We start from the raw sequence: 23,080 nt of genomic DNA on the forward strand, positions 1-23,080 counted from the left end.
TCAAAGAGAGACCTTCCTGGACATGCCTTCTCTATGGAAGGTAGGGCCCTCTCTGTAGTCTCTCTTCCTGCCCCAGAATCATCCCTATATCCCCAGCTCCCCACCCTCTCCCACAGTATCTGGCCCATAGTCGGTGTTCAACAGATGTTCACTGAGTGAATGAATGATTGAACGGACCTCATGACCACCTGCAGTGACCTCCCGCTGGACACCCAGATTCCATTTCTTGGTTCTTAACTATGAAAATTAGAAGAGCTTTGGGCTGTGCACTTTTTTAGCAGAAACCAAGAGTGGCTCTTGCCTCCCAGCATATTTCACCTCTTTCTGATTTTCTGTTTCATTTGTCAGCACTGATTTCCTTAGGAGACCCCTCTCACAGTATTGCTTACAGACTCTCACTGTTGTTCTGTATCCACAGAAACAACCTCCCTCGATGGTCAGAGGGGCCTTGCCCTGGGCCAGGGCTTGGGTGGTAATGTGGAAGCCCAAGAGGCGGCTTGGGGACATGCCAGTCCTGGGACCCTGTGGGAAGCAGGTGGGGCTGGCCCAGCCTTCCCAGCCCAATCCAGCACTTCCTGACAGTGACGAAGCACTCTCGACTTCGCACCAAGAAGCCCTGATGTGATAGAGCTCATCTCCCACCTGGCAGATGCATAAACTATTCCCCTCCCCTTTTAATTGCACCAGTAGCCAGTCATTTACAGGCAGCCTCATCAAATCCCTGCTGGGATTGGAGCTGTTGCTCAGTGGGCTGGCTGGGAGATGAAATCAGATGGCCTCGTCCTGGCTCCAGCACAGCCCCCACCCCCCAATCCCAGGCCCACTCCAGGGAAAAGGGTCCAGCTATCTTCTCTGTGCCCTGTCCTGGTCCCCCGGGACACCACCCATCAGAACCAGGCTGACTCAGAAGTACAGTAGGCTCCCATCTGGAACCCAACCATTCTCATGTCCCCCCTGGTGCCACCTGGTCCTGGTGGCTGTCACCTGTCCCCCAAGTCACTGTGGCAGGCTTGTAATTGGTCTCCCTGCTCCTGCCCTGACCCCCACAGTCTCATCTCAGCACAGAGCCAGAGTGTCCAATGAGGAGTGAGTCAGATCGTTCCTGTCCTCAGCCCTACCTTACACGGGTTCCCCACTTCACACCGAGTCAAGAAACACCCTCCGTGGGCCTGTAGGCCCCACTCCATCTGCTTCTTCCACCCTTGTCTCCTGTCCCTGCGCCCAACTTCACTCCAGCCACACAGGCCTCTTGCTGCTCCTCCACCCCAGGCCTCAGCCCTGGCTGTCCTCTCTGCTGGGACAGTCTCCTCAGGTGCCAGCCTGCATTGGTCCTCAACTCCGCCAACCTCCACTCAGATGCCACCCTCTCTTCAGATTGCCACCTGGCCCGACCCCAGCTTGTTCTGCTGCATGCTTTCTTTTTCCCATAGCACTTGCTGCCTCCAGCACACTGGCTAGCTCGCGGGGCGAGCATATCCATGGCTTTCTGATCCCTCTGCCCCCTGCCAGCATATGAGCTCAGGATCTATTTTGTTCCATAGTGTATTGCAGGCTCCTAGGATACAGAAATGCTCAAGAAATGTTTGATTGAATAAAAGTCTGCCCCCCCAGCATTGCCCCCTTCCTCCCGAGCCTCAGCTTCCAGCATCCTGGGGACTCTGCCTCTAAACCCCCCATCAGCACACACACCTTTGACAGCACTGGGGTTCCCTGGTCATCTCTGGCCACACCCATGCTGCTCCCTGACCTTTGCTCATGCCATTGCCCACCCTGGGAGGCTAGCTCACCCTTCTGAGGCTGAGCTCATCTCTCCCCACCTTCCAGGCCTGCAGTGAGCTCTGCCTCCTCCCTGAAGCCTCCCTGGACTATTGAAGCTCACACCACCGATTGTCTTCCATAGCCCCCAGCCGAAGCAGCCATTTGTTTCAGAGCTGGCTGCTCCCTCCTCCTTCCTTCCACTCCACTCTGCAGCTTGCAGGCGCCAGGCCTAGAGGAGGGTCGAGGGAGGAGCGGGTAAAGGGGTAGTGGGGGTGGGGGTGGGGTGGATCCGTGCCCCATCTGCTAATCAGTGAGCACTTCCAGTCCTCAGCTCCTTCCCTTGGCTCACAAGGTCCAAGCACAGTTTTTGGCTCTTCTCCTTCCCTCTGGGCCTCTGCTGGCTCAGTCCCCACTGTCTCTTCTCCCGCCCCATGTTCTCCCCAGTGATCTCTGATGGCTTTGGAGCCATAGCACTGGTGCCTCCACCCCACATCCTTAGGGCTAGCCCGGGCCTCTGCCCTCAACTGCAGAGGCACCAGCCAATGCCTCCTCTGCTGTCTCATGGCACCTCCAACGCCTTGTGACAAAGCCTGGGACTCGGGATCTCCGTGTGTCACATTCTTCCTCAGAGAGAGGCATCCGATCAGACACTGGCACCCAGCGGTCCTCCTCCCTCATCCCATGTCTGGTCCGTCACTTAGTCCTGAAGGTTCTCAAACTCCCACCTTTCTAACCCCCCAGCCACTGCCTGGCCCAAGCCGCCGTTCCCTGCGTGGAGACTGCGTCCAGAATCTGCAGGCTGCCGGGCTCAGCCCATCCTCACCCCTCTGGCTCATCTCTCAGAGGGCAGACCAAGCTCTCTGGCCTCTAACCTGCAGGTCCCTCTGTGGAAGCACCGCCTGTCTTCCCCTCCCTGACCCCCACCTTCAGCTGAAGAATCGTCTCCCATCCTAGCCCAGCCAGCACCTCCTCCAGGACCCCTGCCCTGGTTGGACACCTCTCCTCTCAGTCAACCCCTCCCTGGGGATTGTTTAGCCTGCAATTCCTGCATGTTCTGCCCCCCCGCCCCGAAAGCTGTCCACAGGCATCTCAAACTCCATATGAGAAAAAACAGAACCCTAATCTTCCCCCGTGAACTCTCCCTGCGGGTTCACCACGTCTTCTCCACTGCGTCATCCTCAGTCTGTGACCACAATGTAGTGCTTGGCACACTCAGTGCTCTATAAATATTTGTTGAATGAATAAATGTTTGTGAGTGATTTACTGCTCCTTAAATATATAATTTAGGTCTCCCTATGATAGGAGAACCCTTGCTGAAATGCTGATGCACTTTTTTGAGCAGGAGAGAGAGGTGTGGACTCCTAGCTAGAGCTGCAGAGGGGAGAGAGGCATCCAGGGTGAGCAGGTGTCAGGTCACCCATGGCAGTCACAGCGGAAAAAGGCGATCGCCCGTAGCAGATGCTGCTGGTGCCTTCCAGCCACATATCTCTGCCTAGGAAAGTGACTCTCACGTTTCCTGGACCAGCTCTTAACTGTTCCTGGTGGGAGGCAGTGCATATATGCCCTGGCTCCTGCAAGATGGGGTAACTCTCAGGCATGTATGCACCATTTCCCAGAGCTCCTGGGGGAATTGAGCTGGGGTTATTGGCTTGACATAACACCCTTTACTGGCTACTGTACCTTCCCTGTTGAGTCCACCCCACCCCCCTTTTGGTGTTTTCTGGGATCACCTCTTAAATAAGCACTAGTACTTAAATCCTTGTCTCAGCATCTGTTCCTGGAGAAACGAAAACCGAGACATGGCCCCAAATGCTCCCAGGCAAATGGCAGACTCTTACAAAATGTAAGCTCCCTCCCTACTTCCTTTCTCTTCCAGAGTTGATCTTTCATCATTGTCATCCAGCCATGCATGCATTCATTTATGCAAACACTCAGCATGCACTTTCCATGTGTCCAGCCCTGTGCTGCCGCTGAGGACACAGAGGCATAAACAGTTCCTGTCCTCAGGGATCGGATCAGACACTTAATAGGTCAGACTGGTTGCTTTGTCCTGGACACAAGTGGGGCATCCTAGATGAATTTCATAATAACACGAGCTAACTAACCTTGGCAGAGTGGCCACCCTGTACTGGACACTATTGTAAGCACTGAACATATTATTCCTTTTGACCCTCTCATCAGCCCGAGGAGGAAAAGGAGGTCTACACGAGGGCAAAGCTCCTTTCTGAGGCCACACAGCTACAGCATGGCACCTGGGTTCCAAATCACTCGAATTTGGGGAAAGAAAGTGCAGGTGTTAGCTGCTGAATCAGGACCGTGGGAATAAGCTTACAAGTGAAAGTATCCTTGCTTCAAATTATGTCCCTTAGACATTCTTCCTCTCCCTCGTAATGATCAGTCACTTTGGGGAAACCAAGTCAACACTGAAGATCTCCAATCCTACCACCCCCAGTTCTCAGGACCCTCGTGCTCCATCCCTGCAGCCCCCTAAAGGCCAGCTGAAAGTTCTCTTCCCCAGAAATTATGCCTTCTAAGTAATTTATTTTACTTGATGATTTTCTAATTTGCCTTAATCGATAATATATAAAATGAGGGTAGTGACCTAAAACTGAACCCAACATGAAGCTGCTAAGAAAAGAAGAAGCCAAAAGTCCCTTGCACACAGGGCCACACATTTTTCTCCACCTTTCCAGGTAGCATCCAAGAGGGAGCCAGGCCACTTACACAAGGCACAGTGGCTGTAGATTTTTTTAAAGACCAGTTTTTCAGAAGATGCTCATCTACTCTTGACACTAAGGTAGTAAACCAGTGCCTCCTCATGGTTCAATGAAATGAACAGGTCCTCAAAGCACCCTTGCCTGAGACATGGCTCAGGGCATCTATTGTGCTTGGGTAACAGCAGAGACAAAGAAAACAAGACCCAGATTCCAAAGACCTGGGTCTGGGTCCCAGAGCCTTCCCTTGGTGGTGGCCTTGAGCAAGTCATTTGGCCCTTCTGAGTGTGAGTCGCCTCAGGGTCAGGTGTGCTGGGAGAGATGGATGATTGGATGACAAGAAGCCAGCCTCTAGCCTCCAGGAGCCAGCATCAGGTGATACCCAAGGAATTCTTGGTTCCCCTCAAGGCCAGCATCTCTCCCACCCAAGTGAGTTTGCCACTGCCCGCTGCAGACACATCCATGATTTCAACCACGGGACAGAGCTGGGTGCAGCAATGGCAGGAGCCTCAATCTAGTCATCACTGCATCCTGGGGCCTCACATGCAGCATGACACAGAGAATTCAACAAACCTTTGATAAACAAATTGCAGATGCTCCTCAGCCCTGAAGGTGAATGAATCCACTTATATCCCCACACCCAGCAAAGACCCCTTGCAGACATCCACTTTAATATTTTCCCATGAACAGCAAAACCAAAACAATCAAAACCAGTGACTGGGTTTCATGCCCTCAGTGTGCATGGCCAAGTCAAGTTCTGCAACTCAAGAAGAAGAAATGAAGAAGGAAAATAAGATACAAGCTGATTAACTGATAAGGACCATATCTTCTTTATTTTCATCTCTACCCAGTGCCTGGGACACAGCGGAAGGATTGAATGAAGGAATGAACAAATGAACAAATGACACGGCATCAAGTCCTGGAGCCCACTGATGGGCAGAGTGGCCTACAAGACTTGAACCAACCTCATGTCGCCATGACCAACATCTGCAATAATTGACAAGATCCTTTGGGCAGAGAAAGTTGTGCCAAAGAGAGAGGAAGGCCTTGAAGGGGGTGGGCAGACCAAGAAGGTGATACTGATCAGAAATCGCAAACATCACAACAGCTACATTTATTAAGAACGATGTATGCCAAGCCCTGGGCTAACTAACTAATATCTCTATCTCAGTGAATATTCAAAACAACCCTACTGAGTAAGTGGTGGGCTGACTCCCATTTTACAGATCAGGAAGTTGAGGTTAGTCAAGTTAAGAGGCTTTCCCAAGGTCACAAGGTTCTAACTAGGTGAGTCTCACTGTGGACCCTGCTGCTGGAGAGAGGAGGAGCAGGGAAAGGGATGGGAAGTTAGAGAATGCCCTGCACTATCAGGTCCCAGAGCCCAGAACCAGGGGGTGGGGCCCTGGTCAGGAGCAAAGGGTTGGCTGACCCTTCAGCAAACTCATGCCAAGGTGAATGTCAACTCACTGTTCCTGCATCACAGCCGATGCTGGGAATCGCAGAACAACGCCATCCTGAGACCAGAGTTCCAGGGGTGCTGGAGCTAGCCCTTGAGCCCAAAGGTGGGGACTTTTAGCCAGGATCACACTCTCCATCCTGCAGAATCTCCTGCCATTATGGCGCCACACCCTCCGAGCACCTGCCTCATGCTAGGCGGCAGGCTGACCCTACACACCCACCCCCCCTCCATTCTGCCTGGAGACAGCGAGGAAGGAGTCATCATCCCCACTAGGAGATCAGAAAACTGAAGCTTGGACTGCCGTGCTCACCTGCCTCTGAACACTCAGGTTCATATGAAATGTCCAGAACAGGCAAATCCATGGAGGCAGGTGGAAGATCAGTGGTTGCAGGGGATGGTAGGTATGGGTTTCTTTTAGGGGTGAGGAATATGATCTGGAATGAGACGGTGGTGATGATTGCAAACACTGTGAATATACTAAAGACCTTTTACATTGTATGTTTTTAAATGGTCAAAATGGTGAATTCTACGTTGTACGAATTTTACCTCAACAACAAAAAAATCTTTTTTTTAAAAAAAGCACCCAGGAAGCTTATGCCGGGCCTGGATGCGGCCTCTTGAAGAGACATGTGTCCCTCTTTCCACCTCAATGTTCAGTCCAGACTCCACATAAGGCAAAGAATTCCTGGAGGGCAGGATTGAGTTTGGCCTAAACCCTGCAAACATATTAGTGGCCGTGTTGGCAGCAGGGGGCCACGGAGAAGGTGCACTGTCGTCCCCACCTCTTTGCCTGCAACTCCCCCAGTCTTTTGGGTCTAAGTTCCATCACACCTCACCTGTTCCTATTTTGATACAGGTCGCTTTGTGCCACTGGTTTTAGCCAAAGGTCTCAACCTTGATTCATGCGAGTATCACCTGGGGCAGCTTTAAACTCCCATCTAGGGTGGGCCTGGGTATCAGGTATTTTTAAAGCCCCCAGGTGTTGTCAACATGCAACCAGGGCTCAAGTGTCCAACTAGAGGCAGGGGTCCGAGGGCAGGGCTGTGTTGAATTCACCTTTGTAGTCCCAGAACCTGCCATGGCACAACCTTGGTAAATGTTCAATAAATCAATAAGTAAAGGTTTGTTGAGTAAATTAAAATATGTATAAACTTGCACGCTTTGATTATGTGCTGGACACAAATAAATAAACAGAAGACTGAAACAATTCCTTTTACTGCATTGGGAGAGGAAAATTCAGTACTTAAAAAAGATATGATCCCCCTTTTTTTTTTTTGAGATGGAGTCTCACTCTGTCGCCCAGGCTGGAGTGCAGTGGTGCGATCTTGGCTCACTGCGACCTCCATCTCCATGGTTCAAGTGATTCTCCTGCCTCAGACTCCCGAGTAGCTGAGATTACAGGTGTGCACCACCACAACCGGCTAAAGATCACTTTTTTAAAAGGCCAGCGATTCTAGAGGCTCTTACGGATCTCAAGCTCGCCTGGAGATAGGAGTCATGTTCATACCTGCATTGTGCTTTGTACAGAGGGGAGTTGCAAGGCAGAGTCAGCCCATTTTATGGATGAGGGAGCTGAGGCCAGTTTGGATAAGAACTTTGCTCAAGCAAGGGTTATATAGTGACGACAGATCTCATTTACTGTGAGTGGACGATGTTCCAGGGCTGGGCCAGGACCTCTCATGTGTGATTTGCACAACCCACTTTGGAGGACGGGAAAACTGAAGCTCAGAGAGGCTGAGTGACCAGCACACATCTGGAAAGAGAGAGCCTGGCCTGGCCTCCAGGCCCTCCTCCTTGCAGACCAGGCAAGCAGATCACAGGGCAGCAAAAGATGAACATTCAACACCCCGAGGCCGGAATCAATGGCAACAGTGAGCTGGGCATGAACACAGCCCTTGAAGCAGGAGACATTCAAAGTGACATGGCCCGTGTTTGATGCCCACAGTCCCTCGTCACAGGCTCACACTGCGTCCAGCCAAGGGCTAGGGCAGCGGCATTCATGAGGTTTCATAAGGAGCCTGTCACCTGCAGGGAAGGCGGGTCACGGGGACTGGCTTCACTTGCTGTGCCTGTCGCTCAGCTTTTCGGCCCAGAAGGCCTGGACCTCCTCTTTTGTTAGTCGGAAACGCATCACAACTTGGAGGAAACTCTGGTTTGCACCAGCAGCAGGGACTTCATTTTATGATGATGAAGCCTAGTTAAACCTTGGATTCTTGCGAATGTCCCAGAGCCTGGGTCCTTCTGATGGCAGTAGCTAAAACACCCTGACGGTGGGGGCGGGGAAATTGAGCCACCGCCTTCCTGGCACCACCTGAGTCTGCTTCATCATCCCATTCATGAGATCACAGATGTCAGGAGGACCAAGGAGAGGGAGCGCCGAGTGACATCTGGTGGCTTCTTCCATGCAGTCATTCCTCAAAACCTAGTAGCATTCTTGCTTCTGCTCTCCCCCTACAACCACAGCCATCACTGAATGAGTCCCTGCTGCAGAATGATCTTAACTCAGACCAGGGCATGACACCTCCTCCTGCTTCCATCCCGGATCCAGCCTACCACCATCATCTCTCCCTGCACCGTCACTCGCCTGTCCCATGGCAACAGCCTCCTCACTGGGCTCCCAGCCTCCACTCTTCCCCTTCCTTCCATTCTCCAGAGTCAGTCTTTGTAAAGTGCACATGAGGGCATGCCACACCCCCTACTCAAAACCCACTGGCTTCTGGCTGCACTTCAGATAAAATCCAAACTCCTTCTCTAGCCTCCACAGCCCTGTGCGGTCCGGGCACTGCCTCCCTGTGGGCTCACCTCCTGCAGTCCTCCCTCGTAGCAGGCAGCAGCCACACTGGCCCTTTACACACCCCGAGTGCTTCTCCACACGAGGACCTTGCACATGCTGTTCCCTCTGATGAGAAAGCTCCTCCCCTAGATCTTCCTCCACCAGCCAGTCCCTTTCGGTCAGCTCTCAGCTTAAATGCCATGTCGGGTCCACATAACCTAGGCAGCCACCCAGTTACTTCTATCAAATCGGATGATTTTGTCTCTTTGTAGCACTTTATCTTCCATTTTTCCTGTGATAGTTTTGGTTTGTTTATTTCCTATACCACCATCCCATGTCCCCTCCCGTGTACACACAGAGCTATCGATCTACAAGCTCTGTGACTGCAGGGCCCTTCTGTTCTGTCCACCACTAGATTCCCAGCACCTAGTACCTAGTGCCTGGCGTATAGTACATATTCAAAAATATCTGTAAGATAAGTGAATTAGTAGCTACCGAGGACTCATGACATGCCAGGTAGGTGCTAAAGATCTGGGGCTATCACTGAAGACCCAGCAGACACTGGACAATTGTGTACGTCTAACAAAGGATCAAGCATTGGTCAAGTCATTAATTACATATTTAAAAGGTGGAATAACTGCTACAAAGGAAAATAAATTCAAAGTGAGTGCATGTATGTGTGTGTGTGCATGTATGTGTGTGTGTGCATGTATGTGTGTGTGTGTGCATGGATGTGTGTGTGCATGGATGTGTGTACATGTGCGTGTGTGTGCATGTACGTGTGTGTGCATGTGTGTGTGCATGTGCATGTGTGTGTGCACGTGTGTGTGTGTGTGCATGTATGTGTGTATGCATGTGGATGCAGGGCGATATGGTTTCCAAATATAAGCAACTCCTCTTACACTGCTCCATCAGGGGTGGTGTCTAATTCCCCACTGTTTGAATATGAGCCAGCCCTGGTTGCTTGATTCTAAAAAACAGAATGCAGTGGAAGTGATGCTGGGTGACTTCTTCAACTGCAACATCAAAAGGGATACAGCTCCCATCAGCCTCTCAGCCTTCACATTCAGCCACCATGTTGTAAGGAAGCCCAGTTCACGAGGCGGCATCACATGGAGTGTTAGAGTGAACAGCTCCAGCTGAGGACCCAATCTACAGCCAACATTGACCACCAGACACAGGAGAGGAAGCCTTTATGGTGGCCCCAGCCCTGGCTGACAGACTATCGGTGCATGAAAGACCCCAAGCAGGGACCTCCAGGTGGAGCCAGTCAACTCCTGTAGCAGCAAGAGAAAGAAAATATGTTGGTGTTGTAGCTTTTGGAGTAGTTTGTTCTGCAGCCGTAAATGACCAGAACAGGGACTGGTGTGACATTTGTGGAAGTCAGGGAAGGTCTTCCTGAAGAAAGAAAGGGAATCTGAGCTGAGATCAGCATGAGTTAGGTTCCACTTCGAGGAGGAGGCTGGTGGACAGAAGGACTATATATGCAAAGGCTCCAAGACAGGAAGGAGTGAGGCCCAGGGAAGGAAAGGAAAGGGGGGTCCCTGAAGCTGCCTCTCAGGAGTGGAGGAAAGATTTAGGCAGAGGCTACAGCAGGAAGTAATTAGATAGCCTTGAATAACCTCCCTTCCTCTCCAGCTGGGCAGCCTAGAATAAGTAAATCACCCTCTCTGAACCTCTAAGCTCCTCATAAAAATTGGCAATAATACCACCTATTACAAAGAAGGGTTTGAAGATTAAATGAGATGAGGAGAGTAGAGCTTCTCTCCAACAGTACCGGAAACTAAGTATTCGTTTCTTTCTAGTGTCCTGGGTGAGTAAAAAGGAAGCATCTTAGAACTTCCACAGTCCCATTTGTCTCTTTCTCTGTTGTAACTTGGCCTTTGGCACATAGGAGAGGAACTAGGTGACCCTATTCCTGGCTCCATCACTGTTGTGTGACCTTTGAGGAGTCACTTAACCTCCTTCCCATCTTTCCAAGAACAAAATAAATGCCCCAATAAAATCTCTATCAGTGCTTTGAACTCCTTCAAGACAGGCACTATGGAAATGCAGGCTCACGCCTCTGTTCTGCCACAGCTATTTTTGGCCCCATCAGCCTTGGAAGCAGGTCTCACAGAGGGCGTGTGTGTGCTTTGCTTGAGGGCTGGTACACCTCTCCTTCCGTGGCCTCCGCCATCTGAGTCACAGGCGGGGACGGGCAGCCCATGGCTGACATTTACAAAGCAAGCCAGGTCCTGGGCTCTGGTGGCTGCTGAAGGCTTTTTGTTCAGGCCACAAGCAGGCCTCTAGCTCTGCCAGGGTTCATGCCCACCCAAGCCTTCCAGAAATACCTTCACCAGGGGCACTCCGTTGACACTGAGGATCACATGCCTGGCAAGGGCTGCCCCAGAAGAGACACAGGTGGGACTCTGAAAATCTTTTCTTTCCTGTTGAAGATCCAGGAGAGTCTACACCTCCTTCAAGAGCCCATCTCATCCTCAGAGTGTCTAATCTGATGCTCCTATCTCAGCAGAGAGATGCTGGAACCCTGCAGAAGCAACTCCCAATCTGAAGGTTAGTGACCTATTCTCATTTCTACTGCTTGCTTTAGAATTATTTATGAGCTGCCATTTATTGCGTGTTAACTGGGTTCCAGGCTCTGTGCTGTGTTAGTTTTAGGGCATCAAATCCTTCCAACTACCCATGTGCAGCAGGTGGGGTTGTTAACTCCATTCCACACATTTGGAAATTGGGGCTCCAAGCAGTTAAGGATTCCTTGCCCAAATCACTTAGCTAATGAACAAGGGTTGGACCTCAGGTCTAGAGGGCAGGAAGCCAGGCTCTGAGCCACCGCGCTACATAACACCACTTTTGAGCACAAAGTTTCTGCCCAGGACGGCCTGGATAATTTCTAACCTTCATGACAATTCCTCTGCAGGTAGGAATCATATGAGAAAACTGAGGCTCTGAGAGGATGTGACATGGCCAGAGTCTGAGCTAGGAGTGAAAGGGCTGGGGCTGGCCCCAGAGCCCCTTGCTGAGATTGTCATTCTCTAGGGCACAGGTTCTCAAAGTGCGCTCCTACGACCGACAGTGTCAGCATCACCTGAGAACGGAACTGAAATGGAGGTCCTCGCGCCCCACCCCAGACCTACCGAGTCAGGAATTCTGGGGTTGAGCTCCAGTGATCTGTGACTAAACAAGCTCTCCAGGCGTTTCTGATACAAGCTCAAGTTGGAGAACCCCTGGTCGAGTGCCCAGACTCAAAGTGAGGGTTGTGGGCAGAGCCTGAAAAACCCAAGGGAAGAAAGTGGAGATGTTGCTTGAGAACCTTCTGCTTCACTAGATCCCTTTCCATGCTCTTTCTCCAATAGCAGGTAGGGCGCAGGGTAGGGCTGCTGGGAGCAGGGCACAGATCTGGGCCCGCCACAGAGGAATAGGAGGCCACGCTGCCCTCTCCAGCAATGAAGTGGGGGAGGGAAGTCAGGACTCTCAAAAGATTCATGGTGGCTGGGCACAGTGGCTCACGCCCGTAATCCCAGCACTTTGGGAGGCTGAGGCAGGCAGATCACCTGAGGTCGGGAGTTTGAGACCAGCCTGATCAACATGGTGAAATCCTGTCTCTAATAAAAATACAAAACTTAGCCACGTGTGGCGGCTCACGCCTGTAATCCCAGCTGCTCGGGAGGCTGAGGCAGGAGAATCACTTGAACCCAGGAGGCAGAGACTGCAGTGAGCCGAAATCACGCCACTGCACTTCAGCCTGGGCGACAGAGAGAGACTCCGTCCCAAAAAAAAAAGAAAAAAAAACGTAGCAAATTAGAACAAAACAAACACCCCCAAAATAAACATAACAAAAAACCACTTGAAAAACCACTCTTGCCGTTGCCAAAAGAAGGGTGGCCCAGCAGTAGGGTGACCCGCTGTTCCAGTTTGTCCAGGACTGAGGGGTTTCCTGGGGCACAGGACTTTTGGGGCTAAAACCTAGAGAGGCCTGGGCCAGCCAGGACAAGCGGGTCACCCCGAGGCGCAGGGCAGCAGCAGGTGCTGTCTGGATGAAGAGCATCGCCAGCCTGGCCATGTGAAGGACGCCCTGCAAACGTTCCTGGTCATTACTTCTAGGGGGCACTTCACAGGCCTGCACGAATAGGTGTTTCTCTCTCCCCTCTTTTTCCCTTTATCCCAGACACACACACCAAAGCTCAACACAACTGTGGTTCAACGTCACTTCAGCAGGGAGCCTCCTGCCTGATCCTTGGGCTGCTAATTCTGGGTGTCTGCTTTGGGCCGCTCCCTCTCCTTCATGGCCGGTCCAGCCTCCCTCTGCTCCCAGCTGTCCCATTCACCTGGGAATTCTCTCAAGTCTTCCCAAATCTGTCCTCCCTGCCCCTTTTGGAATTATGTATCCCCTTCCCAATAGTACCTCTTTATCTCCTAAGTCTGGCTTGCACTCACAGGCTGCTCTTCATCAGAACGCTTTCCACAGGATGATTACAGCAATGGATACCTGTCTAGTTTTCAAAAATACTTCTCACTTTCAGGAACCCTCAAGTCAACCCCATGGGGTGGGTGTAGCCCATGACCTATTTTATAGAGGAAGAAACTGAGGCTTAGGTTAACCGGCTCTCTTAAAATCACGAAGAGGAAAGAGCAGGGCTAGCACGCCAACATAGGCTAAAGAAAGGCTCATGGAATCGGCCTCTTATGCCAAGTCCTTGTTCTTTCATGACCTGGGCCCTGCTGATGTGGACAAGTCCCTGTGTGGCTCCGTATCCCTCAGGGTGCCCAACGCAGGGATGGACCTAGAACAGGTGCCTGGCAAATGCTCGCGAAGTGAATGAGAGGCCCTTGTGAGTGGCAAGAATGCAAAGGACATCAGATGAGCAAATGGGACAAGGACTGGCACATGCCTTGAGCCAGTGAATCCAGAGAGATGGCAGGAAGGGACACTCCTGTGAACACCTTCTGCAAATGACAGTCCACTGGACCATGAACTCCATGAGGGCAGGAGCTGTCTGCTGCTCACTGCTGGCTCCCGGGCCCTGGCACCATGCCCCACATTTGGAGCTCAGTGGACATCTGTTGAGTGAGAGCTCAGGCTCCACAGCATTGAAGCCTTGTGCCCTCTGGGAGACACGAATTCCTTCAGGGTTATATAGCAGGCACTTGTTTTTTTTGTTTTTGTTTTTGCTGTTGTTGTTGTTTTTGAGGCAGAGTTACGCTCTTATTGCCCAGGCTGGAGTGCAATGGCGCAATCTTGGCTCACCGCAACCTCCGCCTCCGTATTTTATGATTGGCAGAAGTTGTGGGTGTGGCCATAGCTCTGACATTTATTGGGCACTACTTGTGTGCAGGGTTCTGGGCTGAGCTCAAGGAGGACCAAGAGAATGAATAAATCACATTCTCCACCACTGGTCTAATCCACATTACATGCCTGAGGCACTCCATGGCTATGGTAGACATTCCCTGCCCTCCTGGCCTTGTAAGCCATGTTATTATTTTTGGGTTATAGCCCTTCTATTCGGATTCTCCTTTGGGAAACCACCTCTCCCTGAGTCTCTATCCACACATCCCAACTTCAGGGGTGGTCACGTGGCCCGGCCTGACCAACCAGCATATTCTATCCCATAAGCCACCATGATTGGTCCACAGGTGGGCACATGACCCAAGCTAGTCCAGCGAAAGTCAGCCTCAGGACTTCCCTCGGACTATTGGGAAACAGAAGGTCTCTTCCTAGGGAGATTACTGACTGTAAGGATGATGGAATGCTGGAGCCTGGAGCTACAGGAACTGAGCCAGCCTGAGAGAAAAGGCAACCCGGGAGAAATCAGGAGAGAGCGACAGAGACAGAGACAGAAATCCAATACCGTCATCATTTGAGACCATGGATTCAGCAGATCTGCTGCCTGGATATCCTGATACATGAGCCCACAAGCTAACATCTTTCTCCCTAGTTTTTGTATTGCTTAAACCACTTCAAGATGTGTGTTTGCTACTTGAAACTGAAAAAGTCCTGCCATACAGAGCTCTCCTCTCTTACTCTCCTCTCCCAAGAAGCACCTTTAGTCCCAAAACTCAACATGAGTTCTCTCCTCTGTACTCAACCAAGCACTCTCCTCTAGCCTCCTCCCATCTCCGTAGCCCCCAGCCTGGTTTCAGGCCCTCTTGGATGGTCTGGGGTCTGAATGATCTCAAGAGACCCCCACCTGACTCCAGTCTGCCAGCTCAACCCCAATCCACTCCAATCCAACCCACGTTGTCAAAACAGTTGATCTTTCTGAAACAGACAATATAGGCTCATGTCACTTCCCCACTTAACACCTTTGTAGGCTCATCACTGCCCAGAGCAGTTTCCTAAAGCACTGGGTCCATGTCCCTGCAGTTATGAGAGCTGATTTCAGATGGTGTAAGGACCCAACACTCAAACACATTAAAACCTGTAATAAGAAACTTAAGCTCCTTTTGATTCACTTACAGACTTTCCAGTTACTTTACAGAGAAGGTCTCAGCACTGTGCCACCATGGCTTTGACATCTCTCTACCACTTACTTCTCTCCCTTTTTAACAAAGAGAGAAAGTCTCAAGCTCAGAATCTTCCAGAGAAAGATGGAATTTTAAAAGCTTGGTTTGCTTCCACTGCATTTATTATTATGGTCACTTTCCATTTATGCAAGTGGTACTAGTTTCTCATTTAGAGTAGTTTTGTAAAGTTAAGGAAATTAATTTGTATACACACAAAATTGAGTTTATTTAAAGAAAAAAATAAGGCAAATAAGAGATGGTACTTTGATATGCGTGAATGTAGATCATTGTTTGGCAAACAATGACCCATAGGATGAAATGCGATCTGCTCAGCTAGGCACACAGACCCTTCTAGGTCCTCCTCCTTGGCCACCCTTTCAAGCCACTGAAGGGCTTGTGACTCTCAAGAGGAGTCTCACAGAGCCATACCTCCAAGCCTTTGTCCATGTGCTTCCTTCTGCCTGGATGCCCTTGTCCCCCAACCTGCTTAGCAACCTGGAACAACCCCATTCATTCTTTTTTTTTGAGATGGAGTCTCACTCTGTGGCCCAGGCTGGAGTGCAGTGGCGCGATCTTGGCTCACTGCAACCTCCGCCTCCGGGGTTCAAGCAATTCTCCTGCCTCAGCCTCCAGAGTAGCTGGAATTACAGGCGCCTGCCACCACGCCTGGCTAATTTTTGTATTTTTAGTAGAGACGGGGTTTCACCATGTTGGCCAGGCTGGTCTCGAACTCCTGACCTCATGATCCACCCACCTCAGCCTCCCAAAGTGCTGGGATTACAGGCATGAGCCACCATGCCCAGCCAATTCCATTTATTCTTAAAGACCCCTGTCAATGCTAGTTACTGGGGCTACTGTTTTGCTTAACTATTCAGGTATTTCCAGTGTACCTGGCAAACCATTTCTGTGTTCTCTCAGGCCACTCTTTGTGGGTTGCTGACAAGATGGCCTTCCCTGCAAGGGCTGAGATTCCAGAAGGCCAGGACGGTCCTTCTCCTCTGTCTGATACAGATGCTCAGTGAGCACAAGATGACCTGAAGGGACCCTAGCTGGGAGATGTGGATCATCAAATACAAACCACTGGGAGACTACGTGCCATGGGGCCCAAAATGTGGGAGAGTGAGGAATTCTAAAGGAAGGGAGAGGAGTGATCTCCAAGGGTAGGTGCAGGCCCAGGGATTCTTTCAGGAGAGAGGAAGCCAGTGAGCATCCCGGGATAGAAGGATCTGGCAGAGGCCTGGAGCAGAGGGCCTGGCAGGCCTAGGTTCTCAACTGTAACTTGCATTTGAATCACCTCAGAACTTGTAATTGGGACGATTCCCAAGTCCCACCCCAAAAACTCTGGCTCAGTGGGTTTGAAGTGGGCCCATGAAGATGCATTTTAAAACAAATGCTTTGGGTTATGCTGAAGCAGGTCATTTGAGGGCCAGGCTTTGAGAAGCAACGGGCCACAGAGTGTCAGGGAAGGATGGAGATATATAGAGGCCTCACAGTCAAAATGCAGAAGTTCACACAAATTGCAAAGATCCTCCAGAACATTGCATCACTGACTGGGGACCAAGAGGCTGGAAACGCAGCCTACCAGAGAACAAGCTTTGTGCCAAGGTTATTGAAGATACATCCCAAATAATTCCATGGAGATGTGTTTAATGAGGTAGATACGGACATGATCATGGGCATCCTATAGGCGGGAACTTGAATGAACCATGTGAAATACAGAACCTCCTTTGGAGAGACCTTATCAAGTAGCAATTGTAAACAGGGAACTTTACCATGTAGAGGTCAGGGCTGAGGCCATTTCTGGCTAAAGAAACGCTCCTTTGTTTGAACAACAGCACAATCAAATTGTTCAGAGATGAAATCGTCCAAGGCAAGCAAGTCACAGAGAGGTTTTAGCAGAATTTGGTGCACATAGCTGAATGGCATCTTGTAACTTTGCTCCCAGAGCACTGACTTTGGTTGTACCCTAACTGCCTCCTTAAATGTAAATTATAATAGAGAAATAGAACTGTGTGTTGGGGGAGGGTGGCTATTTAAGACCAGTCCCCAGCAGCTGCCCCCTTTAAAGATCTGGCCTTCGGAACAATCCAGGCCAAGTCACTCATCAAATGGAGATTGACTTTTATCTGATTAACTGATGGAGAAACATCCTTCTCCATCTTGCAGGAGCATGCTGTGGGAAAGACGTTTTGCAGACTGGAGGGGAAAGTTGGGCCTTGGCTTCCCTCCTGCTTGGCCAGTGGAAAATTACCAAGGAGGCAGGGCTGCCCTCGGCCATGCTCAGTGGATCTTCGTGGGCCCAGGAAAACACAAAGAGAAACCCGAAAATGGAGTGAGCCATTACTTACCTGGGGCAGAGAGGAGTCTGGGAGGCGGCGGGGGTGGGGGCGGCGGGGGCAGCGGGGGAGGGGGCCGGCACTGGCAGACGTGTCGGCAGCTGTCAGTCACTTTGGAGCAGGACTTCTGGGGCTCACCGTGCGTCACCTGTACACATGGGCACATGTACCCAAGAGAGAGAGAAGACCATAAGGCAACTAGAAGCTGAAACAAGCCCAGGCCACCCCGTCCCCTGCCAGGCTGGGACTTGGGATTCCTTTCCAAGACCAAGGCAGGAAGAATCAACAGAAGTCGGATTGGTTCAAAGGGGACAATGTTGTTGGCGGCTGGCCTGGCTGGTTGGAGACCAAGGTTTTCTTCCTAGCTTTGCCAGGGACCCTGGGCAAGTGACCTGGATGTGAATGAGAAGTAGGCAAGAACTTGAAGGTTAACTGGTAGAACTTCCCCACTGTACAAATGAGTAAACTGAGGCCCAGGCAGAAGTAGCTGCCCAAGGGTCTCACACTTGGAGAGTGAGACCCTTTGCTTCGTTTGTAATCTAAGCCCAACCGCTTCTCCTGTCTTCCTTGCTACAGCCCAAGGCCAAGCCCTGGCCTTCTCTCCAGCCCTCACTCCTGATGGCCTTGTCATGTCTACTCTGGGGCAAGGCCCCCCTCTCTTGGGGAGAAACCTCACCCAGAGAGGCCTCTGCTCCTGTGTCCCACGTGACCAAAGGGAGCAGAGCAACCTGCTTGATGCTCTCCACTCCGTATCCAGGTGGTCTTGTGGGAAGGGCACCCCTTCAAACCACCTCCATCCCCCCAGCAAGGACCCAGATGCCAACCCACCCCTCGTGGGATCATGTGGCCTACAAGGTCTGCAAAGGGCGATCCCTGACAACCTCTCTGGCCCCACTTCGTCCCATGCTCTCTCCCCATCTCTCTGCCCTCATTCTCTCCTTTCAGTTCCAGGCTCCTGGCCTCTGCAATTGCTGCTCCAGTGGTGGTAATGTTCTCCCATCCCTACCCTGCTGTGCCCCTGACTCAGCTTGGCGATGACCTCACAGACGTGTCTCTGACCTCTTTATCCAGCCAGATCCTTTTGTATGGGCTCTCCTGGCACCAGGTTCCCCTCTAGGGGCAGAAAGCTACATTTGGATGTTACCTGGTTCATACCTATGTTCACCATGGCACTGTGAGCTCGCTGAGGGCAGAGCAGGCCTTGTTCGTTCTCTCTCACTATCGTAAATCACCACTTAAGGGAATGCCCACCATTTGATAAATCTTTGGTGAATGAATGAATGAATATGAAAAACTGGGCCACAATCCACGCCTCTTGAACCTTGGCCTGGTGTTTTTCCAGCACCAATCTCAGCTTCCTCATCTGTCAACGAGAAGGGTAGCCGGAGTGAGCTGGGCTCCACCAGCAGTTCCCAGCCCTGGCTGTACATTGGAATCTCCCTGGTGGTTTTTAAAAATACCCATGCCTGAGCCACACCGATTAAATCAGAATTTTGCAGGTGGAGCTGGGCCTGGGGATTTTGTTTAAGCTTCCCACGTTAAACTTCTTATGCAGAGCCAGCATGGGAACTAGGTAGATGGATTAGACTGACTGCCAGTGTCCCACGCTATACAGAGTGCCATAAATCCAAGAGTCTGGTGTTTCATGCCTGTCTCAGGGAACAAGCTGGTTTAAAAGCACAAAGAGTTGCCAGTCACCCTCCACCTCCTCGACAGCCACGGTTGATTTCTCTGTCATCTCTGAGCCACTGGAAACCAGAACTCCACTTTCCCTGCAACTAGCCATGTGTGGCCTGCCTTTGAATGCTGATCCAGCCCCTCTGTCACGTGGCAGGGAGAGCCCCCGGGGCTGGGAGGCTCCCATTGCACCTGGAAGATGTGGAGAAGTAATGTGGGTAATGTCCTCTGGGGTGGCAGCAGGAAGTGAGCTGATTTATAGCCCCGGCTTAATATCTACCAGGCTAAGAGGCTCCTGCTCATCACCTTTTAATGTTTTTAAAAGGCCATTGACTGCGTTTCAAACCCTGGAAGGCAATCTTCTCTCCCACTGGGAAGAGCATACCGTCTGATGGTGGCCTCTGCTCAATTATTTTACAGAAATGATTAACTCCTTACATGTCAGTGGGAAATCCACCGGCTTCTAGACCGGTGCCATTGTTAGACGTCCCATCATTGAGCCTGTGCCCCTCTAGATTCTGACCTTCTGAGACCCTGGGGTTTGCTGAAAGCTTCATTCTCCTAATAGCTGGCCTCTGAGACCACTTCTCCAATGCACTCTACCAAGTGTGTGAGCTTCAAGCAATACCATTGCCAGTGTAATTATTTTCTCAATCTCCAAGGTGCAATTTATGAGAGAGAGTTCAAGAGGAGCACGTTTGTTTAACCTGGCCCAACACAATGACCTATTTTTGTGAGAGGATATGAAGGCACAGATGTATAAGGGTGTTTAATGTGATGAAGTTCTAGGCAGAAAAATCGGGGCCAAATTTCAAGGCTGCAGGAGGAAGTGAAGGAGCACACTGCATTTAAAAAATTGATAGTTCTTGCCTGGAATCCCAGCACTTTGGGAGGCCAAGGCGGGCAGATCACCTGAGGTCAGGAGTTCGAGACCAGCCTGGCCAACATGGTGAAACCCTGTCTCCACAAAAAAAAATGCAAAAATTAGCCAGGGTGGTGCACGCCTTTAGTCCCATCTACTCAGGACGCTGAGGCAGAGAATGACTTGAACCTGGAGGTCAAGGCTGCAGAGAGCCAAGATCATGCCACTGCACTCCAGCCTAGGCGACAGAGCAAAACTCCATTCTCAAAAAGTAATAAGGCCGGGCGCGGTGGCTCACGCCTGTAATCCCAGCACTTTGGGAGGCCGAGGCGGGCGGATCACAAGGTCAGGAGATCGAGACCATCCTGGCTAACACAGTGAAACCCTGTCTTTACTAAAAATACAGAAAAATTAGCGGGGCATGGTGGCGGGCCCCTGTAGTCCCAGCTACTCGGCAGGCTGAGGCAGGAGAATGGCGTGAACACGGGAGGCGGAGCTTGCAGTAAGCTGAGATCATGCCACTGCACTCCAGCCTGGGCAACAGAGCAAGACTCTGTCTCAAAAATACATACATACATACATACATACATACATACATACATACATACATAAAATTGATAGCTCTGGCCAGGTGCGGAGGCTGACACCGGTAATCCCAACACTTTGGGAGACTGAGGCGGGCGGATCATTTGAGCCCAGGGGTTCAACATCAGCCTGGGCAATAGAGTGAGACCTCATCTCTACAATTTTTTTTTTTGATTAGCTGGCCATGGTGGCACACACCTATAGACCCAGCTACTCCAGAGGCTGAGGTGGGAGGATTGCTTAAGCCCAGGAGGTTGAAGCTGCAGTGAGCTATTACAGTGCACCACACTCCAGCCTGGGCAACAGAGCGAGAACCTGTTTCAAAACAAAACAAAACAAAAAAAATCAATGGTTCTCAGTCTCTTATATAAGGGCCTCTCTGAAATGTGAGCAGGCACAATTGCTTAGCCAACTGTTCTCACAAAAGGATCACGTTTGGTCCGTCCTTATGCCTGATGGCTAAGCCCCCACTGCAGTGTCCTGATAGTTTGGTCCAGTCCAAGCCTGTGGCGTCTGAGCCTGCCTCGACTCTGGGTTACTCAGACCCCACATCCACTTGCTAGCCTCTCTGCATCCTTCAAACCCATCTCTTGAACAGCCTTCTTGGGTGTTCATGCAAGAACAGGACTGAGATTTCTCTCTCCCCTTTTTTTGAGACAGGGTTTCGCTATGTTGACCAGACTGGTCTCAAATTTCTGGGCTCAAGCAGTCCTCCTTCTTGGGCAAAACCATCCTAAACCCTCCCTCACCCCAAATTAGACTCACCTGCTCAGTGCTGCTGCTTTATTCTGCAAACACTTCTGTCTGGGACATTTCCGTGCTATTTTGTAATGTGTGTTTCTCTACATTAAGTTGTGCGTGTCTTAGGGCGGGCAGGTAGATGAGTACTTTATTAATCCTGAATAATCATGATTTTCTGAGCCCTACTATGTGTCCGTCATGGGTTCATGCTCCCATTTTGCCCTGGGCATAACCGGGAGAGATAGGTGATATTATCCACTCTTAACAGGTGGCCTGAAGGCTCAGCGAAGCTAAATGATGTACCAAAGTTGCCCAAGCCCCAGCATTCAGTTGGAGCTCAGTGAAAAGGTGCAAAGCCCACCAGTGGAGAAACACAGGATCTGTCCCATTCCCCAGTGCTGGTTCCACTTGGAGTTTCTGTTGATTGGCAGTGTCGTATTTAGACCAATAGAGAGGAAGCCTCGGGTGTCTGAAGCTTGTCTCAACACCTGGCGTTTGGTTTCTATCCTGGGGAATTTCAAAAGGAGAAGGAACTTTCCCCTGAAGTAACATGCTCTTAGCTGGACTTCGTTAAGAAAGAGCAGAGGCCCAGAAAGGTTAGTGACTTGCCTAAAGCCCACAGAACGCAGGCTGGTATCAGTACTTCCTGGGACCACTGCTTATTCCCGTTTCACCACCATCTGCCTTCCAGGCCCTATTCTGCAGCCAGAATCCTGTAAATGCTGTAGTCTTGAGAGTGGGCTGAGGCACAGGTATGTCCTGGAGTCTCCTGGATTTGGTACCTGTAGCAGAGGTCTGAGGGACACAGTGTTCCCGCATCAGTTCCCTCTTCTCCAACCACCATCCTGCTCCTGGCCAATCAGTGTCCTACCACCGTCCTACTCCTGGCCAATCAGTGTCCTACCACCGTCCTACTCCGGGCCAATCAGTGTCCTACCACTGTCCTACTCCTGGCCAATCAGTGCAGTTTTGGGTCCAGCAGACGTTGCCTCCTAAATCATTCTTGAATCCATCTACTCCTCTGTTTCCTTTGCTGCCACCTGAACCAGGCCACCATCAGGTCTCCAGTGGGCAGTACCTGCCTCTCATCTAGGGTTGCCAGATAAAATATAAGACACCCTATTACATCTGAATTTCAGATAAACAACAAATGATTTTAAAGTATATCCCCAATATTATATGGGAGAGATGCTAGAAAAACAATTTGTAGTTCATTTGAAATTAAAAGTTAACTGGATGTCCTGTATTTTATTTGCTAAATCTGGCCACCCTCCTCTTACCTACCTCTTTGCCCCTGCCTTACCTCCTCCCTGCATCCATCCTTCATGCAGGAATTGGACTGAGATTTCTCTCTCTCTCTCTTTTTTTGAGACATGGTTTCGCTATGTCGTCCAGGCTGGTGTCGAATTCCTGGGCTCAAGCAATCCCCCTGCCTTGGCCGCCCAAAGTATTGGGATTACAGGTGTGAGCCACTGCAACCAGCCTGGACTGAGATTTCTAAAATACCAACCTGAGATTGTGTCATCTGTTACTTAAAATCCTTTACTTAAAACGACATCCATAGCCCTCAGGATCAAGTCCAAACTTCAGGACACTATGTTAGTGGCTTACAAGGGTGGCCTTACCTGGTGCTTCTTTCCCCTGGGTCTTCCAAAGTCCCTCTCTCCTCTG

The 23,080-nt window shown here is 50.7% G+C and overlaps 1 protein-coding gene across 3 annotated transcripts in view; it reads right to left on the bottom strand.

Annotated features, from left to right (window-relative positions):
- The window catches only part of PRIMA1 (proline rich membrane anchor 1), a 68,511-nt gene that overhangs the window by 41,170 nt on the left and 4,261 nt on the right, over window positions 1-23,080 (bottom strand). For all 3 annotated transcript variants that reach the window (XM_054447508.2, XM_063652030.1, XM_063652031.1), the window contains exon 3: window positions 17,557-17,692. In XM_054447508.2, coding sequence (XP_054303483.1) covers window positions 17,557-17,692 — 136 coding nt within the window. The remainder of the gene's footprint in view (window positions 1-17,556; window positions 17,693-23,080) is intronic.

This window comes from Pongo pygmaeus, chromosome 15 (genome assembly GCF_028885625.2).
Source record: "Pongo pygmaeus isolate AG05252 chromosome 15, NHGRI_mPonPyg2-v2.0_pri, whole genome shotgun sequence".
In the NCBI taxonomy this organism is placed as follows: domain Eukaryota; kingdom Metazoa; phylum Chordata; class Mammalia; order Primates; family Hominidae; genus Pongo; species Pongo pygmaeus.